The sequence below is a fragment of the Hemibagrus wyckioides genome, linkage group LG05 (genome assembly GCF_019097595.1).
Source record: "Hemibagrus wyckioides isolate EC202008001 linkage group LG05, SWU_Hwy_1.0, whole genome shotgun sequence".
NCBI lineage: Eukaryota > Metazoa > Chordata > Actinopteri > Siluriformes > Bagridae > Hemibagrus > Hemibagrus wyckioides.
In genome coordinates this window covers 22,447,744-22,471,545 of record NC_080714.1, presented here as the reverse complement: position 1 = coordinate 22,471,545, position 23,802 = coordinate 22,447,744, and the positions used below count along the sequence as shown (strand labels likewise).

Sequence of the window (23,802 nt, the reverse complement as noted above, 5' to 3'; positions counted from 1 at the left end):
TTTGTGTGCATGGTTTTCCTTGTGGATTCACACTACTAGGTGTGAATGAGTGTGTTCCTGGCATAGGCTGTGAATGCGCCATGACCTTGACCAGGAAAAGATTAATTTATACATTCCTCTGCAGAGTCATGGTGGAGCCAGATTTTTTTTCTTTCGAACAATGGGAATGAGGCAGGATTTATGACTCTGAATGGTATATACTATTCACATGTTAATGCCTATTTGGGAGCAATTTTTAGAGGTGTGAGTCCACAAGGGCAGTAACACAGACAAGTGAAGTGTCATCCCTATCCATTGCACCATCATGCTACAGAAGATAAATGAATAAACTATTGTCACTGCTGCTACGGTTATTGGGTAAAGCTACATTTAAGATCATTAGGGTGGAGCCATAAATTACTGTCACTACACAAATTATTTGTTAAGTACTCCAGGTTGCCATGTCAGTTCATTTAATGGTCTAATCCATCAAGTTCTAGTTTCCTCTCAACACAGGTGACAGGTGCTGATGCTTTCCTGTAGGTGTAAAATCCAAACAGTAATCTGACAGAAAGTGCTGAAGCACAAAATTTCACTCGCCTTGACCATGAAATTGCATTTGATAATAAATCTGTTCACTGGTCGTCCTTTCTCCTTATCAGATTTTCAGTCAGACATCATTATCTTTTACTTCCTCTGTTCAAGCATAGCATGAAACCTAACAACTGTGAGGCTGACTTTCCAACATCTGAAAGCACCAGGAAGCCTAACCTAATATGTGCTCGCAATAAAGTTTAGCAAGATGAACATTTATAGTATAAACCGAAACTGAAACTCCTGAATGTTTTATGATTTTTTTCTTTTTCTTTTTTTAACTTTTCTAACAGTGCACAGAGATAACATTCTCACGCGCTAAATTAAAAAAAGAATTATGGATCAAATGGGACCTTTTTTGCAGCTTCCTTGGATCAACCAGTCACGACCATAGTACTATGGAGGAGGTGAAAAGACAAATTTCCACCCTTTAAAGAGCAATAAAGGTTCATCTTGAATCTTAATCATCGTAACAGTAGAACCACATTCTTATGGTTCTTATAATAATGTCCTAATATCACTATATCACACAACCCCACACTATACATTCACTATAATATGTCATATTCATTTACACAATGGTATTACACATTGTTCCAGACAGCAATTGAAATAACATCAATAGGTATGTGTACATTCTCCAAATTATGAATACAAGCTCATTTATTATGAGCCTTGAATACTAATGTACTTTCCCATTATTAACTTTAAAGGACAAACTACATAGATCGACTAGTGGTTGAGGTTACCACATATAGAAAATCAATCATTTATTCAGGGTCAATTTCAACCTTCATTAACAGCTGATTGCAGTCCTGCCTTGAGGGTATGCTGGAAATGAGTACGCTTCATTAGCAAAGGTGCATCATTCTACCTAGTGAAATAATAAATTTGCATTTAAAGAGGGAGCACACAAACATGTATTAGAGATACCCTAACATTTTGAATTAAGCACCACTATAATCTTTAGAATGAAACCTGTGACCTGAAATGATATCTGAGATTTATTTGCATCGAGATTTATTTTTGCAACAATTTTCTTTTCTTTTTAAACTTTTATTGACATATTTGGCGCCAATACCCACAATGCTGTTCGACTACCTGATGATAGTGCTGCCAGTCATGACCGCGGCTCTCTCGCTCCTCGTCTATACACTTACTCTAACAGGCCAGAATCCAAAGCTTCACCTTTCATGCTTATACCACCACCCACACCATCACCTTCGTCATCTCACAGATCACTAACTATCAAAGAGGAGTGACTCAGTGTGATTCAGTGTAACTGCATATAGCTACATTGCATTCTGGTCCTCTTTTAGTTTTTTCCCCACTAACTACACTGGATTTTTTTTATATGATATATGATATCATTGATATGATATTAAATGTTACGGCAATATGGTGACTGAGAAAAGAAGTTAGTTTTTAGTAGCTAACAACAAAACTGTAATCCTTTAGGTTTAAGATCATGTATATTTTTTCTCTTGTTAAACATCTTCTTGAATGTGCTAGCAATCGATACCTAATGATATCTCATAGAAATTACACATTAGCACCAGAATTGAGAAAACACATCATAACATCGTAATAGATAATTTTCCTATACAACTGATGTATAGTTAAAAAATACACTGCTGATACTGGTTTAAAGACTGGCAGGTTAAAACACTGCATATCGTGAAAAAATGGGCTGTTGCAAGCAGATGGCAAAGCAAATATCTCCGGTGTATTTCAGACCATATGCCAAAGAGGCAAACTGCTCTTGCACGTAGCTTAGCATCTGATTGACAGCTCTCAGTCTCTTGATGGAACACATGCCACTTATCTCATTTATTTGACATGAACACCAACAATAACAAATTGTTGTTTTGACAGGAATGCCTCTTCCTTCTAACCTTCACGGCTCAGTTGACAGCGGACACTTTCGACTGAGCTGACGCCGCGGACTACTCAAATTCAGCATGGCGGAGCTGCTACGGTATTCACATCATGACCCAAATTGCAAACACAGAACTCATTATTAATGGTGTAATGGTGTAATCATGGTTCTGAGCTAAGCATCGCTCATTTCTGAGATTCATTTTACACGGCAAATCCGAATGCAAGCACGAGTTCAAAGCTGTCGTTCACCAAACGAAAGAACATTCATTCGGAAAAGAAGTAATTCAAACACCAGCATGAAATTATTCATATAACTCAATTTACTTGCTAGACAAGTGTACCAAACTCCACACTGTTGTATGACATTGTTGTAACGTCACATTTCCTCAACTAAATCTGCACTGACAACATTATTTTATATATGACATCCATTGGAATGAAATGTATGGGATGGCAAAAGAAACCTAGTGGAGCCAATTTCTGCATTATTACGGTTCTTTCAACCGAAACAAACATCTCAGCTGTACCTCAGGTTCCTCAAATAGACACAAGTCACCTGTCAGAATCTATAACCCAAAGAAAAGCTTGGTGAATAAAGGTTAAGCTGCATGCAGTACCTGCTGTTCTCTGCAGAGGTGATGGCGATGAGCGGCGGAGCTCTCAGGGGGAGGCTGGTGGGTCGCGGCTGTGCCGTCTCTGTCTCTGGCCTTCTCTCGCAGTAGTACTGCTCAGCCTGGCGGAAGGCCAGTGGCGGCAGCTGTACACTGCGACACGAGAGCCTCCGCACTGTAAATGGCTCCAAGCAGGTGAGCGGACATCCATCAGGAGACAAGGAGGAGTCCGACACCTGAGCAAGAAAAAGTCAGAGTGGGAGATCTTCAGATTTTCTGCCACTGAGATCTTGTTTTTTGTTTCTGGAGACTTTTTGTGTAGAAAGTCATGACCAGGGTTTCATTCTTGTTCTAGTAAGCACAGACAGATCCATTAGTGGGCTCTAAATATACATCCTTTATTTCGCAACTCTTAAAATAAAAAAACGTACCTTTTCATTATAAAGAAACCTATTAAGACCTTTCACTTTGTCTTGCGAGTACATCGTTCTCATTTGATTATATTGTCTTTCTTCTCAGTGGGATTAATTCAGAAACTTTGACCCTACTTGACAAAGACAAACTGAAATGAACTGCAGTAACAAAGATATTAAATGAGTTACTATGTTTCTATGTAGAAAAAGAAAATATTCAACTATATATCTGTATATTTTCTACTAAAAATGGGGACATTTTAGATCCATTTCAGCCAATTATCCAAGCACCTAGCTGACTGACAGACAGACACTGAAAGCCAAGGTAACTAGCTACCTAGCTGGCAAGGTAACTCACTAGCTCAACAGCTTGTGTTACTGGAAACTCTACATACACATGCACTACAATTACATGCATTTATGCCTTTAAACACACTGATCAAGTTGGTTCACTGAGAATAATTCAGCACAATGATAAGGGCAAATCCAGCATTATGGGTGTGTGACATTTGCTAACAAAATGTCTCACAGTGGAGACAAGCTTAGGATCAGTTTGCACATGTTGTCAAATAAACTCCTGAGCAGAATGCAGGTAAATAAAAATTTTTTTTAAAAAAACCCCACACACAACTTTATTGTATGAAACTGTAATGCTTTACATGTTAAAAAATATCAGAAATGTATCAGGAGCTATACATTTTCTGAAAAACAAGAAGTTACAGAAATCACGTCTTTTCCCCCCATTCTGATGTCTGAACTGAAGTTCTGGCCACATGTACAGATTTACAAGAGTTCCTATTAAAGTGGACAGTGTGTGTGTGTGTGTAAGATTTTTTCACCCCATATTTGTCATGATATGCATGCGTGTCAGCATAAACTTTTCCTGTGAAACTTTATGGATATGACTCAGCTGTGGAACACCGTGACTTGCAAATGTGAGGCTTATAAATTCATGAGGCATTTCTCCATATAAAGCAAGTGTACACATATTTCAGCCATTCCCCTGTCATTCTAATGCCTAGTCATAACACGATGAAAAACAGGGGTCTGTTGATCCCTTTCTCTTTTTTTCCCAAGCAGTATAATATGCCTGGTTGAATAATGTTGTTTTTGTGTGGTGCGCTCTTCATATTTGATGTATGAACAATGCAATTTTCTCTATAATTCGACCAGTTATGTGAAATCCAGTGAAATATACATAGAGATTATTTGACTTGTGGCATGCAAATACAAACAGACTTCACTTTCGAAGGTATATTAAAAAATAATATCATATTAATAATAGTTTTTATCAGCATTATTAGTTGTATTATACCAGTTTTGGTAGTACATACTGTATATCAGACACATCACAACTGGAGGGCTGTTTTCGTCCACAGCTGAATAAAGACTCGTTCCTCCTTCCAGAAATGTTAAATCAACATCTATTTACAGAAAATCTATTTAACTTTGCTAAATTACAGCACATTGTTAATCTCTTTATTGTTAGCATTAGATTATCGGGATCCACCATACAAGTCTCTGAATGAGTCACGAATTAGAATCACAAATCTGAGACAGCTCATCAGGACTGTGGGATAAAGAGTCACTGTTTATTTTTTTAGTCAGTGCTGTCTGGGAGGAAATAAATTGAAAAACGCAATCGAGGAGGAGGGTTCTAAGTGTGTGTGAGTGTGTGAGTGTGAAGGTGGGGCACACTTTGCAACAAGGTGGGCAAGAGGGAGCAGTTATCATTTTTTCATTTCTTGTAGCATATGATACCAGCAGCTTTGACTCAGTAGTATAACCAACCATTCCTTACAACCTTTATTTTCCTTTTAAAATGTCTCTGAGGTTGGATTTGACAGGATGACAGAAAAAGGTTTTAAGCTCCTCTTTACAGTAAGCTGGAACTAAATGCGGTGTTTGGCACTTCAGCGACGTCATGCTATCACATCCACCATGGACAATTCATCTAAAGATCACCAGAAGACAACCTACCTCATAGTTCGAATGCCTTCTTAGCTTGTTTTGCTGATTGCCTGGGTATCGCGTGTTTCTCTTGGTTACTCTACTAGTTTATTAGTTGTGTGTTTTTCTGCTTTTGTTGCTTGGTATTTGTATTGTTCCCTTTTGTATTATGTTGTATTGTGGACATTCCTGTTGTCGCTTATGTGTGTATATGTGTGTGTACGTCCTTCTCAGATTTCTCTTTATATTTGTATGTTTATTCTCTGAGATTTTTACCCTTGCTTTACACTACTATGCACCAATACGCTAAGGCAAAAACCCACAATAAATTCTGATTCTGTGAAGGTAATAAAAATGTGTAGCTTTTAGCTCACTATACATCTTACATACATCACTATGCTAAGCTTTGTTGCCAAACCAAGTTAGTTCCACTAGCCTCTTATACTCACTAGCATCGCCAACGATCTCTGCTACTTCCTTCCAAGCTTTTGTGCGCAATTAACGAGAGGTCGGATTTGACAGGATGACAAAATAAGGTTTTAAGCTTTTCTACTACAGTAAATTGGAGCTAAACACAGAAAGGAAACATAGTTTTGAGTAGAAGTCATGTTGAAGCACTAGAGGTACTTCACAGACTTCAATTGGGTCAGTTTGCTTGTAGTGATGTCATATGGTGTCCTCCACCGTGGACAATTCCTCTAGAGATAACCTCTGTCATAGTTTGAATGCCTTTCTTGGTTGTTTCGTTGCTTGCCTGAGTACACCTGTCTTGGGTTTAGTCCCCTTTTATTAGTCCTGTGTTTTCCCTCTTTAGTTGCTTGCCACTTATTTTTTATTTTTTTTTTTGTATTGTATTGTGTCATGGTTATGTGAGTGGTTATCCTCTATTGTAATTCTCCATTGTAGATTCTTGTTTTGTACCCTTTGTTGTTTTTCTAGCTTTCTGAACCTTGCCTTGGCTGTTTTTGTTTCGTTTACACTATATTGTAAAAAAAATAATGAAAGCCTGCACCTGCATCCACCGCCCTGGATTTGTTATACATAACTAATTTGCATAGAGTTGACAAAAAAGTTCAGATGTTGCTTGTTGCACTGCTTTATTTATTGAAGTGTGAACAAGAACAAGAATCAGCCCTCATTTTCTTTTGGTCAATGTAGTTACAGAGATATGTTCCCAAAGATTTAATATTGATAGGGTAATAGTATGGGTGTAGACAGCTACATCTTTTTACTTTTCAGCAGTCTAACAGCGGTGTTTATAGCTATCATAGCACTAGTACCATTACCATAAAGACTATCAAAACATTCTGATACTGGCTTATTATTCATTAGTATTCAGAGCAGCATGAATTCAACCTCCCAAAATCCACCCTGCTCTTATCCCACAGTTGTGGTTCTGGCTGTTGAATAAACTTTCGGCCAAGGAAAAACCTCTGTTTTTCTCAGGTTAGTCAGATAAAATTCCATTGTATGAACATAGACAGACACTTTTCCCAAAATTAATTAATTGTTGCATAAGTACGGCACAATTATTGTGATAAATCATTCATAATTCATCAGCAGCAATCTAAACTTTAATGATTTGTGGAATAAAACTGTTGCGAGGAGGTCTAGCTGCGGTTGAATGTCTATAGCAGAGTGGAATCAGTGATATGCTACAGAGGCAACGCTACAAACTGCTTTTCCATTATTTAAACAGTCTGGATGGGAGTGTTATAATTATCTGCAAGACGTACATGATTTATCATTACAAAACAGATCATTTCAAACAAAATATTTACTACCCCAGTGAAGTATGTTTAAGTCGAATTTGGCTGTTGGGGTTCTTTATACAGCACCTTTTTCAGTAATAGAGTTATGAATTAACTATTTCTTCTGCTCTCCCTGCCTCAGATATTCTTTATTCTTTATGAATTTCATTTCAGAATTCAGCCTTCGGGTGCAAACCAACCTCGGTGCACATTAACTGGCTGGCAAAAGTATTGACCTCTGGAATTTATCATTCTGAATAACAAAGGATAAATACACATTTTCTGTTTGTAAATTTTTATTTATTGAACTCATGCTCTCTTACAGAGAAATTCCAAAGTCAAAATCAATTATGGGTCAGCAAGTTTGAAAATCACCAAGTTTGCATTTTTCAGGTTAAAAATCAAAACCCGAAAAATGCTGAATGCATAAGTATTCAACCTCTCCAGTGTCCGGAAATCTCCTAGATGGAAGAGTCCTAACAAGGACCCAGTTGATTTCCACCTCAGTTATACTGTCACTGAAGAGACATTTACTGTCATTCTGAAGGAAAGACTAAGCAGCGTTCTAAGATAAGTTAATAGAACTACATAACACTCTTGGATCAATAGAGATGAAGTTTAAGCTGTATTACACCAGCTGAGCACTACAAAGAGAAGACCCTCACATGCTGTAGGAGCACCGGCACCCATTTCAAGAGCTCTGCATAATTGAGGACTGTATTGGAGGCTGGCCAGAAAGAAACCATTGCTCAAGAAGAGCTCTATGAAAGCATGAGAGTGATTTTTTGAGCATGTGTGGCACAAACTAAACATGAGCCATAAATCAATCAACATCATCCCTACAGTGAAACATGGTGGTGGTAGCACCATGCTTTGGGGATGCTTTTCATCATTAGAACTTGGCCTGCTTGTCAAGGCAGATTGGGTAGAGCAAAAAAAAAAAAAAACTGTAGGGTATTACAAAAGAATCTGCTCCAGTCTAAAAAAAAAAAAAAGCTGGGGGGAAAAATGTCACCTCACCTTTCAGCTGGACAATGGTCTCAATCAGAAAAACCTGAAACAAGTCTGCCTTGAAAAATGGTCAAAAATCACTCACAAAAGCTGGTCAGAGCTTAGGGTAACAGACCTGAAGCTGTTAAAGAAAAAGGTACTAATATGAAGGGATTGTAGAAAGGTTGGGAAATATGAATCAATCTGAAGGGTGTGAAAATGAATAGAAGTACAAAATGAAAGAATTATCAACCACTTGACACACAGATGTGGTTTAGCTCATTTGTCTTGGTCACATTATTCATTCTTTCATTCTCATTAACAAGTAAAGTGAATAAAATGAAGTTTTATAGGCTTATACTGAATAGTTATTTAATCGTTAAGATTAAGTACTGCCTTTAGGTAGTGCAATACATTTAACCATTTGTCCATTATAGCAAACACTGTCTAAAATCAATACTCATAAATGGCAAATGTTGGCAAAGAAAAACAACACACTGAGCCACCATGTGTCACCAGAACAGCTTGAGTGTACACCGGCGTAGAATCGACGAGTCTCCGGAACCTTCTTCAGAATGATTACCTCTCGACTGGTGCCTTGGTGATGGTGTTACAGAGCGCTGTCGAACACACCACTCCAAAATTTAGGTATTCAACAAGGCCCTAGCATATGATTCATATCTTTTTCATGCTCCTGAAACCACTCAGTGAGCCCTTATGCCTCGCCTATGAGGAATGATTAGCACTCAGATATCTTATTTTTCTTTTTGCTTTTTTTTTTCCTGATCCAAAATCGAAGTTTATTGGACCTGCTCTGCATTTTTTATATATAGAGCATGCTGGAATATTTATTGCTTGATTATATATTATGAGATACACCTGTCTGAAAACATCTGCACCTGTAATGTTCCTTCACTCATTTATTCAGCTTTAATTTGCAACCTGTCACCAGGTATGCATTAATAGTGCACATCTTCTAAGCCATGCTTTCTCGAGTCGACGTACATTCTGAAGACTCCTAAACATTTCCTAGTTAAGAAAAGAAGGTGGCTGGCAGACCTACATAAGCTACAGATCAGACACTCATGATCAGCAGACCCCATATCCAGGGAGGAGATTTTGTTGCGTCAATGCAGTAACATAAGTGTTTTTATGATCTCTTGTGCCAATCATTCTTTGGCAGACCACTAACAGCTGTGCATGGCTAATCATTTAAACATCTTAAGTCAGAAACAGCAGCGCATGAGGGAATAGTTTTAATACAAAATTTCCATCTTAATTTATCCCCCCCACCCATCTTTTTTTCTGCCTCTCACCCTCACACTTTATCTCTCACTCTCTTCATGATATGAATGACATTCATCCAGAAGCTTCTAATGTTACACATATTACTTCATATGTGTGAAGCAGGACCACTAGCATGATAATCAGGTAAAATGTAGGTTGTCTGAAATCCCTTCATCCCTTCCCCTTTCACTCCTGTTATGACTGTCAATTCTGCCTTCTGTTGATTCCGAGCTCTGCAGACTGATAAGCTTTCCATCTCTGTGGACACACGTCTGTATCGATCAGCAAGATCTACTTTCACCATACTAGGCCCAGGGCATGTGGAAGTGCCCACTGAGATTCCTCAGTATGCTTCAACCTACCATTCAGAAGGTAGTGTATCCTGCTGATACTAAAAAACATGATTATATTTAGGGTTTGCTATTAGTTTTTTTTTATTTAACTCTTATTGTCAGAGGCCAAAAAATAGAATTTGCATCTGTTTTGGTTGTGACCATGTTCACCATTGAACTACTATGTCATGTCCACAGTATAGTTAATCACTCATATGAAAGTAGACACAGGCTTTAACACTATACTGTTGAGTTTTATACTTATTTCTGCTAGTAGTAATTCAAAATGCACAATGTTTTGGTATTGTAATGGTGATATCAAACCCATTCCCGCTCTCTGAAACGCCCCAAGTGCTTGTTCATACATCTAAAATATCAAGGTGTTATCTTCAACCACTAAAACTCTGTGTAATCTCAACAGAGGTAAAAACATCTCACACTGAAAGCCAACAGAAAGAGTCCTGACTAAATTTATAGCAGACTTGCAGCCATAAAATAATTCTTTTGTTTATACATGATTGAAAATGTCTGATAAGTCTTTTTCCACTCGGCTGGCAGAATGGAACACCAGTGAACTGGTAAAAAAAAAAGAGGGTTCATTCGTATTAGATAAGGTATTTTCTATTACTTTAGAACTGAATTACGTAAGATTCTGTTCAAAGTGAGCTTTCTCGGGCGAGAAACCCTTTCGAAACATTACCGTCATGAATGCACGGGTTTTGCCGAGCTTGTTATTATTCACCTAAAAGTCTTCATCTCATTCATAATTAATGATTTTTTGATTAGATAATGCTGGGAGCCACACAGAATGCCACCTCTGAACAGAAACATCAAGAATATATTTTGTCTTCTGGCCTGACCTTAAGCAGCAACGTGTTCCGCCCATGAAAACAAACAAGCTCTATTTGTCATGTTGTGAAGACTTGGCACGATTCACAAAGAAAGAAAAAAACAGCCATCATTCTTTTGGGATTTGTAGCCTAAGAGTAAATCAGCCTGACAAGATCTATATACTATAACGCTACAAGAATTTATTCAACCGTGACAAGAAGCAGCTAGATAATGGAACATGCGAGAAACCATCAAGGCTATTGCCAAGTACAACAATGATGGTCAATGCTGTGCTATGTATATGCAATGCTTACACTGAATACAGCTCTTGCATCTGAATGAAGTTTTATATGACACTCCAGTGAAGGTTTGTCTAAAATGTTGTGAATTTCCAGTATCTTTACTACTTTAGCAAACTTATGAGTTGTCCTTCAAAAATACAACAGACTGCCATCTTGATATCGCCAGCCTCTGAGTCTAGTTTTCAGACAGAATTATAGATCCACTTTAAAAGCATGATTCTGATATATTCCTGCCAAGTTAGCAGGATTATTAAATTCTGACACTGATGCCATAGAGCCAATGCTTTCTTTCTGAAAGGCTCTACTAAAAATTCTCACCCAATACCCCAATACTTTTATTCCATAGTCTCTTTTCCCTTCAAAACCTGGCACCTATATAACTATCTTCAAGAGCAACAAACATATTACCTATTTAAGCTAAAGTGTTATACAGCAAAAGCACATTAACCTCTCATAAACATTCTGCCTTTCACAAACAGCCTAATTATTACCTGCATGGAATACGCAATCATATCATTCAATAAGAGTAAATAAGCAAACGTTAGATTGAATTAATGATGTTTTCACAGATGTGTTGGAGATGCAAACATTTTAATTAGTTCAGTCGCGGCTGTTGCAGACTATTAAATATAAATAAAGTGGAACAGGCTTGGTACTGAGACTGTCAACCTTGAGACGTTTCGTTAGCTATATGAAACGAAGGTGCAGTATAATGAGGATTTAATGTATGATTAAACTCATTTCGCATAATTATTCAATTATGGTGGTCTTGGTATTAAAAACTAATAATGGAATGTGCTTTCTTCCTCTTAAGGTACAAATGAAAATCAATATCTATGTCAAATAATAGGTTCATCATTATTAGGTCTGACTCCAGGAATATACAAAGTAATACAAAAAAGGAGGAGTAGGGCCAACTGCTTTAAACATTCTTGAGCTGTTGTCTGACAAGACCAAAATTTGGTGTATTAAAATATATCTCTGTCTGTAAGTTCAGACTTGTAACTATTGATCCTCTTGACATCGATGCTGCTGGTAACTTTTGATCCTGTTTCACTGAAAACATTACAGCCTCTCTCAACTTATTTTCTTTTTCTGCTGATACAGTAGCTATAGCTTCTGTGGTGACTTTACCACTAACAATGAAAAGAACACTGTGGTATTTTTCATTCAGAGTGATTTTCTCAGCTTTAGCCCCAGCACAGAAACCAAAGAATTTGTTGTTTACTCCAGCCGTTTTCTGTCTGAACATGAGCAAAAAAAAAATAGCATCTCTTATACCCTGTTTCAACATGATTCCACATATGCACATATTTATTCAGTTTAAATCAAACCCTGGTGTTTTTCTTTGTCTGGTTCATTTAGGCAGGTAAGAACACAGCACTGGACTGGATCAAATCAAACAGCCAGGCTGAGCTTGAGATGGTGAGACACTGAGACCGTCTCAGCCTGGTTCCAAGCGAGGTTCGAATGCAGTTAGAAAGCAATTTAACTTCAAATCGACCCAACTCCAGGAATTGAACCAAACATACTATTGTGGGCTGAGGTTTTCTTTCTTTCAAGCCGGTAAACTGAGCTTCAGTGACCAAACTGAGCCAAAGAACAGAGCAGAAATGAATTCTGGATATTTGGAAGATTGAACATAAAGAGAAAATCATCAGTAGGTGTTTAGACAAATTGTATTAAACTAGCTGTTAAATAATTACTTAGTTATTTAGTTACAGTGTATTTCTAACCAGCGAATGAATTAGGACATTTTGAGCCCTAGATGCACCTTAGCCAAAGTCAATTTGAACCTAAACCAAAGCATAATAGTGTAGTAGTTTACATGTGGTGATGGTGATTATTTTCAATATTGATTACTGCTGTCAGTCAATACACATCTGACACCCCCTCATTGTTCTGCTTAGGCACAAAAGAGAGTAGCATTTAGTTCTCCATCCATCCATCCATCCATCCATGGAGCCTATCTTAACCTGGAGCCTATCCCAGGAGACACCTTGGAGGGTGTGCCAACCAATCTCAAGGCTCAGTCTCAAACTCACACACCCATTTACACAATAAAGACAATTTAGAGATGTCAATCAGCCTACCATGCATGTCTTTGGATCCTCTGGAGAGGATTCCAAAAGAGGATACCCAGAAGAAACACCTAAAGCACGGGGAGAACATGTAACCTCTGAGCACACGGGGGAAGTGGGAAGCAAACCCCCGAGGTTTTAGACAAATTATTATTATTACACACTTAACTAAGTATTAGAAATCGTGTTGCCGGGGGACATTAAATACTTTTTAAAAAAGTTTTGTGACTCATGCACTTGTAATCTGGCTCTACTGGCACTCTGCCTCAAAGTGTTGTACAATTTCACATATTAAAGTGTTAGTTGTCTCTGAGACAGGTGGCTCTGGGAAGAGGCCAGGGGGACGACAAGCTTCCTCCCCCCTAAATGTGGAGTGATACAACTCTCAAAGTATTATTACACATATAGCCTAATTGCTTTTCAGATCTTACTGAGGCAAAGGGGACCTGAAAAAAAAATCTAGTCAGACTGCTTAGAGCAGTGAACCAAGTCTCCTATCAGAAGCAAGACAGCGATAGCAGCAAAGACGATATAAAAGTGAGCAGAATGTCTTGAAACTACCTGGTCTATTCCAGTGTATTACTTTAGTTCTGTATTTCTAACTCAGTCATGTCATGCTATTTATTAAATATTTCATTTGTTTAACGATGTTCAATGGACTGAGCTTCACAGCTGGAGAATATGAATTGAGTAATGGTCTAGAATGAACATAATGACTGAAACACTGCTAACTGATACATGCTGCTGTTTGAGAATCAGACTCAAGTTCCTCAAATGCACCTCAAGTTCCTTTTTTTTGCAAGTGGCATGTCTGTTATTTTCTCCACTCTCTGTATGTCAGACTTCAACATCGAAATGCAGAGAAATCCATTCATATTGATGTGTTGCTGAAAGGTAGTGTCATAAGAGGCAGAAGTGCATCAAAATGAAGAAGAGTGTACACAATATTAATTTTGACTCAATGCAGTCTAACACAGGAGCCCTACTATACGGCTCTGTACAGACTGTCAGAAATCCAGGTCTTAAGTAGAGGCTGATAAGGGTTAAGCCAAGCTTACAGGATTGTTTTCTTTGCTCCTTTGAGTATGGCAAGAAGAGCTACATGAGTCTCGTCATTTTATGTTCAGACCAGTCCGAGTAGTCTACTGTAAAACATACTGGAACAGTTTGAACGGTTTAGACAGAAACTGAAACTTAGACAAGATTATAAATTTGCAGATGACTTATATTGCTATGAGTTATGCTCTGAAGGTGGCCCACAGGGCCAATGAATGTGTTAATAGTATGAGGTGGATCTGGGGAAGGGTACTATGGGAAACAGATGCTGGAACATGTGCAGGAATCTAACATCACTGTCCAATAAGTGATGATATTGTGCCCTTGAGCTACACCCTCCAATCAATCTTCTTTGGTCCTGAACATCTGGCCAAATACAGAAGCAAAAATGTAATTAATTCTGAGATATCTCATACGTGTTTCACGTGACCTATTCATTTATCCTTCTTTTCTCTTTGGAAATGGGATGTTGTTGGCTTTTGACCTCCTGTGATCACTCTTGTGTTGCTCTATTATAAAGAAAAACAACAGGAAATGCAGCAAAGGACAGGAGAATGCTAATGAACTTGTACCATCTGTGCAAAGTTTCCAAAGGTCAAATCTAACTGGTCTGCTGAACAGTCATGCTCAGTCCTTTAATGCTACCGTTTAGATGGTTTGGGAAAAAATACATTTTTCAGCTGAACCCAGTTCTATTTTCCCTCTTTTCTTCATGGGAAAGTCACTTAATCTGTTGATCCTTTAGCTTATTAGTTATGGTAGAGATAATGAGATAAACCAGAATTGCTCTGCTTAATACATTGTATTTTTATGTGTGTATGTTTGTAAAAGCACAAAATGCATCAATGCACTCACACTTTCCATCTGGCTTTCTCCGCTACAGGTACTTTCCTGCATCGTGGGGCCCTCGGCTCAAACGGAGCGGCCCGGACACTGGGGGAAAAGCTTTCTGCAAGAGATCAGATTAAAAAAAAAAAAGGCATCAGTCCCTTAATGAAATATTTAACAAATATGAATCATGGTTGTGCAAGAAGCAGACAATGGCAGCAGCGAGAATTTAATTTGATGTTCTAAAGTGTATGTGCTATGTCCTTTAAAAAAAAAACAAGGTGAGTATTAGATGAAACAAGAAAAAAATGAAGGCCTTGAGAATGGAAACTGCTTTGATTTAGTCCTGAAAATCCTCAGAAATCCCTGCAAGTGGAACTGAATACCTCAATATGATCTGTGTGATACCAAGGCAACCATATAACATGATATGATATCATAATCCTACATCATGATCCATTCACACTGGACTTGTTCTATCCAAAAGGACTGACTTTCTTAACTCATTACGGAAGTACTTGTAATAAGCACTTATGAGCATACTTAAATATCTGACTAAAAGCTGCTCTGATCTTGCCCAAATCACTGTCAATACTCAACACCATTCAGGAAACTTGAATCAGTGAGTTTTAATGCTTTATGTGCCAGTCCATGTCTCTGACAAGTAGCTTTCCCTGTTACAGTAGGAATCCACATTACTGGCCTGATTGAACTCACTTGAGATTGAATTGGCCAAACTCGAAATGCTTGGCTTTTAAAGGCACAATTTGGGCTTGGAGACCATGTGTCCTCTATATTTCAGTTCTCTGCTTCCCTTGCCCAAAAGTTTTCGCAAAAAGTAAACATAGAGAAAAAAAAGAAAGACTCCACCAGAATACCACAAACTTACAAAAACAGGGATTTAAGTGAGAAAATGAGAAAAACAATAAAAAAAATCCTTTATGTCAAGCCACGCTGAGGGCCAGAGATTTGGATTCTCTGCGTGAGTTTCTGTGCAAAGCCCAGATCGTGTCCTAGTTGTTGAAGACATCTTGTCAAAGGCTTCTTCCCTGTTGGGTGCTTCATTTCTGCTTTAGAAGTGTCCAGCACCATGCCCATCAAGGGAATTAAAGCTTTTCTGAACTTGTTTGGTTTTAGCCACCGAAGCCTTTGGTTTAAGCCTCTTTCAAAACTTCTTTCAAAATCTTCTTTGCTTACTTTCATGGTGACAAAGTCTAAAAATATCAAGCTGTCAAGGAAACGCAAGAGTATCGACTGAAAGTAGCGGCTGTGAGCACATTATCTCATGAGAGCCCCTGGCTTACTCCATATCTTGGAAATAATGGAAACTCTAATTGGCGGACAAAAACATTACAAGCTATCCAGTTCCCCATACACCGTGTCTTGTTGGAATGATCTATATCAGATCACGCCTGGTTGAAAATAATCAATGGTTAAATGGTGTATGATCATCCCTACTGATATATGAAGTACGTACAGTATGCCGTGTCACGCTGAATTCATCTGCCATATTCATGAAAACACACATAAATATCTGTGGTTAGATCTTTTGGTTTTCAAAACACCATGGAACTTGGCCCAAGTCAATTGGCCCAAATTACTATGGTCTAAATATTTTAAGATACATAAACAAGTAGTAAATAAGTGGAATTTTCAGTTGTAGACTGATGTGAGCCAGACACACACACACACACACACACACACATACACACATCACAACAGTTTCAGTGGTTATCTCTGTACTCCACTTGCATTCGAGATACACACAGACACACACACACTACATTGCTTGCACTGAATCAAATCCACAGATGCCATTCAAAATTTGATTAGTTGCAGCAAATCGAAAACTGTTTGTGATTACGACTCTTGTTCTAAACAATTTGATATCTAGTCTAAAAAAGAAATGATTTTTGAAAACAACTAATTAGTATTTAAGAGAAACAGCTTCATTTTTCTGATTAGGCTCGGCGTACTTGTGTGCTCTACACTTGATTTAGCACCTGCAATTACACAGGAGCCAAGGTGAAGAGTGGGATGTCAGGTACATCATGCTCTTTCACTTTCGACTCGTGAGCTAAAATGAACAAACGAGCTTTCTTAACCTCTCGGATTATATACAGCACACTGTATTGCTAATTTGAATGTTTTTTTTTTTTATTTGCATCATGGATTTTCATGGATTTTTCTATTACATGTCACGAGCAGGAGTTCAGCCCTTTGGACAGGGGAAGTAATAACTACTCAGAGCAGTGGCTCTGCATTCATTATAAACTCTCAACTATACATAGATCGCTCTTTTGAGCCAGAATACCACCATGACATATAACACAGCAGCAACAGAGCAAATATATAATTTGATTAGGGCAGGGTGTCAGACTCTACTCTAATGGAGGGCCATAACAACGGCAAAAGCACCTAATCAGCCAATTACCAGTGCCTTCATGAGCTGAATGTGCTGTGTTAGACGGGGAAAAAAATACATCTCAACTACATCCTGTGTTAGGGTGAACTCCTTAATGATTGCTGGGAGGATCAATGTTATCCTGAAGTAATTACTTTTAGTATTGAAAGAAAACAGTGAAATACTAGAATAGGATATTTGTCCTTGTCACATTGTTTTCAAGGTCCAGACAACACCTCAGATGAATGTTTTGCTTGTGATCATAAAATACTTCCGATTTCCTCGTTACAGTTTACCAGAGAGTAATAATAAAGAATAACTTTGTGTGTATATATACAGTATGTGTGCAATTATGCATTTCTGTCTTAAAAGCTTTTCCTTTTTTAATAATCGTGTCATTTTGAAAGCCCATTGTTCATATTTAGTGATCATTTTTCTGTTTCTAATAAACGCTCCTGTACAATAAGCTCAAGAATTTTGAAATCACCCTGTTTCTGGTAAACTCACACGCTCCTCCATGTTTTAGATTAGCATTTATCATGTTATTATTGCACGCTGTGTGTGTGTCATTGGTTTAGCTTTAGTCTCACTGCTTACCCTTGCTTTAGTGTGTTTTCTCCCAGTATAAATGGAGAACTAGCTGAAATGGACTGGCTGTTTTTCCCCCTCTTAAGCAGCACTTGTACATTCAGAAGGTTTCTGGCTCCTTCATGTGGTGGGTCTGGGAATATCTATTCACATTTTAAGATGGATTTAAAGAGCAATACAACATCATTTGGCCACCAGAAAGGCTGTTTTATTCTGACTGAGATCTCTGTTTTTTAACATGTCTACATATAATGGAACTAAGCAGAAGTGAAATTTTGTGATTGCACAGTTTCAGATTTTTGTATGGATATTTATTACATAAACTATAGTTTACTTTTCTATTAAACACACATGTAGTCTGTATATTTTAATGTACTACTACATTCCCTAGTTTCAGCTTGTGAAAGCCATAGTCTAGGATTTCTTTTGAAGGCCTTGATCACTAGGGTGAAGAATCATTTCATACTAAGGATGTTTTAAAATCCTCCAGTTATACACACTAATTAGAAAGATAAAAATGATATAAAAGATGTAACCTTGTAGAGGCTCTAGTAATATGCACTGAGCCAATTTAATGATTTAATGATTGTGGCTGCAAATATTAATTCCCCAAAAATGCGAAAATGTGCACAAGTCTTTTATTCTGTCTCCCTTACTCCAGACACTTCTGACACTATATCTTGAGAGATCAGTAACTTCTTCCTTTCATGAAGAGAAAAAGGAACAAATAGACTCGAGCCATGACTCAACGTTCGCTCTTTATGTTACACAGGGAACAACAGTCCTGCTCTTTTTTACCACAGTTGAAAGATTTCCTTGCAAAATCGACCATAAAGATCGCAGGCTAAAGATAGAAAAAGTGCACAATCGTTGACGGAAAGTTTTCCATGGGAAACTCACCATGTTAGGCACTGTTTAGTTTACGAATGAAACGAAAATAACCTTGTATAGACCAGGCATTTATTTATTTGCTTGTTTATTTAGTCTTTAGTCATATTTGCTACGTATACATTACAGCGAAATTCTTTTCTTCGCATATCCCATCTTGTTTAGGGAGTTGAGGCCAGAGCGCAGGGTCAACCCTGATAAGACGCCCCTGGAGCAGACGGGCAGTGATGGGGCTTTCTGATCAGTAACCTAGAGCTTTAACCATTGAGTCGCCACTGACCATTATGTTTTGGTTCACTGCAGTTTGTTTGACTAAGTAAGCAATAATGGGGATGTGCTTTTACATATATACAAAGAATAAATAAATCAATGACAGCATGGTGTGATGTAACCTGAGATCAAGCAGACTTGCTGTCACCACAGCAATTTGCCAAAGATTACATATGTCATTAATTAAAGAATAGTACATTGTACATGCACATTTATAGCCATGTGTAATGTTTAATGAGACAATTCCTATTATTACTTGCGCTATAGCAACTGCAAAGCTGTTTACTCCTTGCTTCTCTCTCTTGAAGGTAGTAAGACAAATATGCAGCTTGTCATAGATTTAAAGAAAAAGTGCTTTTGTCCTAAAGATGTTTTCACATCTGGAAACTGAAAGTTACAGCTTAAAAAAAAAGACACAGACAATGGAGACTCGTTTAAAAAGGCTAAATCTCCGTATATGGAATGTTTTAGCATATCTAACAGCGGATTTAATTGGGTTTATGTAAAGCGTCTATGATGCACCATCCCGCTGTGAGTTTTTCCTATAGGAAGAATGTTTTACAATGAGCACATTGATATAAACCTGGCTGCTGCAGCTATTCACAGCTGCTGTTAGAGACAATTAATAAACACCTTCCGATCGATCAGAATCGTGCATTCAGCACTGTCGATATTCCACATTAAACTCAAGTTACAGAAATAAACACAGGCTGATTAGATAAACTTGAACCTACTGATTCTCATGTAGTGTAATATGAATCCCCTGACACTTTACCAGCTGTGTTGTGTGCTCGTCCACTCTGGCTAAGTCATTATGTGTCATGAGAGAGGGCCTTCAGTTCGTCTGTTTTGGAGTCAGTCCTGGAAAGAAGGACCTTTATACTTACTGTGTGTCGAACATGCTTTTTGTATTTTGCTCATAAAAATATGTTGCATTTATGAGTTTTAGGAGAACTTCAAGAGAACAATGAAGTATTAGGTTGTCCATTAAGGCTTGATCAGGATGGAGAAGTGCATGTGCTTTAGTCAAATGCATGCAAAAGAGAAGTGAGAGAGAAAACTGCCATGTGCAAACGAAAGAGAAGAGTAATGCCCTCACCCGCATCATGGATTATACATTTACATACATGTACAATTTTCATTTTTTTGTGTTTAAAAGTTATGATTGTTTGCATGGTGATATAGAGCTAAAGTCGGTTCATTTAGGATTGAAGTGTGGGTGCTTAGGATTGCAGTAAATACTTTGGCTCTCTGTGGATGTTGACCCACACCCTGCCCCAGGCCAATAGACCAGCAAAGAGCTCCCACCCTTCTGTAATAACAGACATGTGTGACTCTCATCACTACTCTAACTTCTTTTGTGTTTTTCAGCTGGATTTTAGTAGCGGATAACTTTTTTAAGCAAAAGGTCAGATTCCATTCAATTTCAATTTTAGTTAAACAACCGTCTTTTTGTCTTTCAGTGATGCAACTTTTCAAGATTATGACTCATTAAACAACCGCAAAGGGAGGAAATGCTGATGATGGTAAGTATTTATTCCGCACTGTTTATTAAAAATTGTGCTACTCTGCGAAGGGACATAACTCTCCTTTCTTTTCCAAAACTTTTAATCCAAACAGCAATTGTTATCTAATATGTATTAGTTATCTCAGAGCAACTCACGGGATGAACTAACCATCTCAGTTCTTCTCGTGCTAGATTTACGTATCGACCTAAGATAATACTTCAAGATTTAAAGCCGTCGTTATCAACTGTTTATGAACAATTTTGGCGTAGACATTCGATCAAACCAAGCAGTTTCCCAGCTAGATAATTCTACAAGTTCAAATCAATAGAGAAACATTTTAAATGGGTTTGCATAAGTACGCCTATGTAACTGTAACACTCTAGATCCTGATGCTAGATCATGACATTACTGAAATGAGAGTGTGTTTATCTTTGGGGAGGGAAGGCTGGATGAAAGGTGGAGTCCTTTGGGCTAAATCTTTTACAAAGATGGCCAACATCAATTACAGTGACTTTAGGGCTTACCTTAAAATCCTCAAAAACGCTGAACAATTTTTTTAAACCAATTTTCTCCCTCCCAGTTTTAGTCATTGCCCAATTTAGTCAATAGTAACTGGGGTAAAAGAAAGCCAACACATAGGTGACCACAATCATTTCATCATAACCTTCTGTTTATGTAATGTCACAGAGAAACTTAATGTACAATGAAGTAGGGCATCAAGTAGAGCCTTTTTAGGGAACAAGTGCATGCCTATCATCAACTAGATTTATACTAAATAACAGAGAGAGGGGGGGGGGGTGATGACAAAACCATCCCGACCAGCCAACAAGCAAGATCTCTTATGCTTTTATGGTCTTCTGGCCATGAATAGGATTTGAACTTGCAAAAGGATAACCCATGAACTGGAGTCTGTAACAAAGCCAAACAAAATTTGATGTTTGTGGTATTGTTTCACCAGTTCCAGTTTAGACCTTTGCTTTAAAGGAGTCTAACAATCACTAACTAATGTTCACTTCGGTCCTGAAAACCTCAAACCTAATCATCACTGTTTGACAAAATGGATCACAGACACTGGAAAAGTTCAGCAGTTCCTCATCTTTGCCCTTGCCTGAGGTGCATTAACACATTAAGGTACCCCAGACATAAGGCTAGACATATCTGTCAGCTCTCTGTCTCACTTCTCCTTTATGACTGTGTTTGATTAACCGTGCGCAATGTGAGCTAAGACTGAGGAAAATGAAAGGAAAGCAGACGGAGCGCAGACTTTATGGATCTGTTGCTATAAGCAATGGAAACAAAGGCCAACTGTGTCCCTTCCTCAATAGTTAGCCGTCATTTAAGCAAACCACAAAGCGTCATTTGCATCTCAGAGGTTAACATGACACAAGAGTTTCACTGTTCTGAAGAACAATAGATGGCTGAAAGTATGGTGAAAGGTGGGAATATAAACCCAAACTAGAGCCCCCATTTCACAACCAACAAAAAAATTCATTTAGTCAGTTTACACATTGCTTGAAAGTAGCTCGTAGTGACTGAGAATAACGGACCTTACCTTTAGATTTGACTGTACGTAAGCTGAACCTTTGACATGCTGTTAGTAGGTTTAATCACTGTGCCGGATCACGCACAAGCAGTGAAACTAAAATGTTACAGACTGAAATGCAGAAGTTCTGCTGTCATGAATGACATATATAGATGGCTAAAATGACACTATAAATATAACTGATCACATGTCCTTCTTAAACATCCCAGTTCTCCAGATTTACTGTAAATCAGAAAGGCACAAACAGACAAATCAAAACTTTTCTGAAAACAGAGTGCCGTTCTTAAGCATTTAAATGACTCAAACATTTATAGACATTTATAGCCTTTGCCTTATATGTGCATGAGTTATAAAGCAACTTGTGAATGTAATGTTTTTTTATGATGTTAAATGACATTTTCCCAATCCATGAACTGCAAACCATAAAAGGACATGTTTGTACACAATATCTGTTCACCGCCCACTTTAACGTAAGCACAATAACAGCACTACAGTCAACTCAATCTGATCATAATTACAAGAATGCATTAGAGTAAACATGCAGTCCCACATTTAGTGTGAGGGCTTTCCAGTCTGTCATGCTGCAGGACGTTTTCACGCATAGCTTCATGTAAATGAGGGAACATTCTCTCACAAATGAGACATCTGCATAAGGCATTTCTCACAGCCTTTCTCCATCACTGTGAATGTTACAGCCAGGAGTAAACACTAATGCTGTTCTTCTGCTGTGCGATACAGTAGGACTTTACATCTCGGCAGCTTGTCAGGACCTATCTATTTATAGTAAGAGGGAAAAATTGTGCAAACAAGAAAGTGTCACTTTTTTCTTTTCTTTCTTTTTTTTTTTTTTTTTTTTTTTTTTTACAATGCAGCCGCAAGTTTTCCGAGGAGGTTGGGCTCCAAAAAGTCACCTTGCACCTGCCTCATGCTGTTCAGGACTATTAACATCAGACACACACACACACACACACACATACACACACACACACACACACGCACACACTGATACACCGTATTGCATATCCAAATGCAGAAACAGGACTCTTCAGATATAAAGTCATCCTAAAAATATCGACTTCTCTCCATCCTCTGCACTGATGCCAGGACAAGAGAAGACAAGATGATTAAACAACTTACCGTTTTTCTTTTTCTTAGAAAGGCAGGCAGAATGTGACAGAAGAGTTCACCCCCTCCCTTAGGGATTCAGCTGTGTTGTCACTGCGATACAGTCCACCCCGAAGAGGCAGAGAAAGTGTCCCCCAATGCTTCCTGTGCTAGGGAGACTCAGTGCTCTGTGGTTTAAGGATGGAACAACAACAGAGATCCCAGTGTCTAAGCCAATCACGCTGCTCCTCTGTCCTCCAAGCCCCTCCCCCTCCCCCGGAGCTCCTCAGGCTGAAGCTGGAGCCAGAGCAAAGGCTACCGCAGCATCACAGCAGGACACCAGCACAGACCGCGCCACAGCCACGACTCACAAGGTCCGATGATGATTAGTGTGGGTTGAGTAGATGATGAACACATCATTCATCTTTACTGCACAAGGGGAAATTTTTGACGTCATTATCCTATTCAAGCACGCCGTCTCTGTGCTTCCATGCTGTGCAAGGGCTCTGTTTCAAGAGCTGCATATTTGCTTTTGGAACTTAATCCCCAAATCCGACAACTGTGACGACAAGCTGCAGGTTATTTTACGTCACTCAGTTAACCTCAGAGAT

General features: G+C 38.3%; 1 protein-coding gene across 1 annotated transcript in view; it reads right to left on the bottom strand.

Annotated features, from left to right (window-relative positions):
* Positions 1 to 23,363, bottom strand: part of pde4d (phosphodiesterase 4D, cAMP-specific) — a 160,167-nt gene extending 136,804 nt beyond the window's left edge. Inside the window, exons 1-3 of the mRNA XM_058388765.1 lie at positions 23,225 to 23,363; positions 14,914 to 15,007; positions 3,072 to 3,301 (exon numbers count right to left, since the gene is read on the bottom strand). Of these exons, the coding sequence (XP_058244748.1) occupies positions 3,072 to 3,301; positions 14,914 to 14,955 (272 nt within the window). The 5' untranslated portion in view covers positions 14,956 to 15,007; positions 23,225 to 23,363. The remainder of the gene's footprint in view (positions 1 to 3,071; positions 3,302 to 14,913; positions 15,008 to 23,224) is intronic.
* Between the last annotated feature and the right edge of the window lie 439 nt (positions 23,364 to 23,802).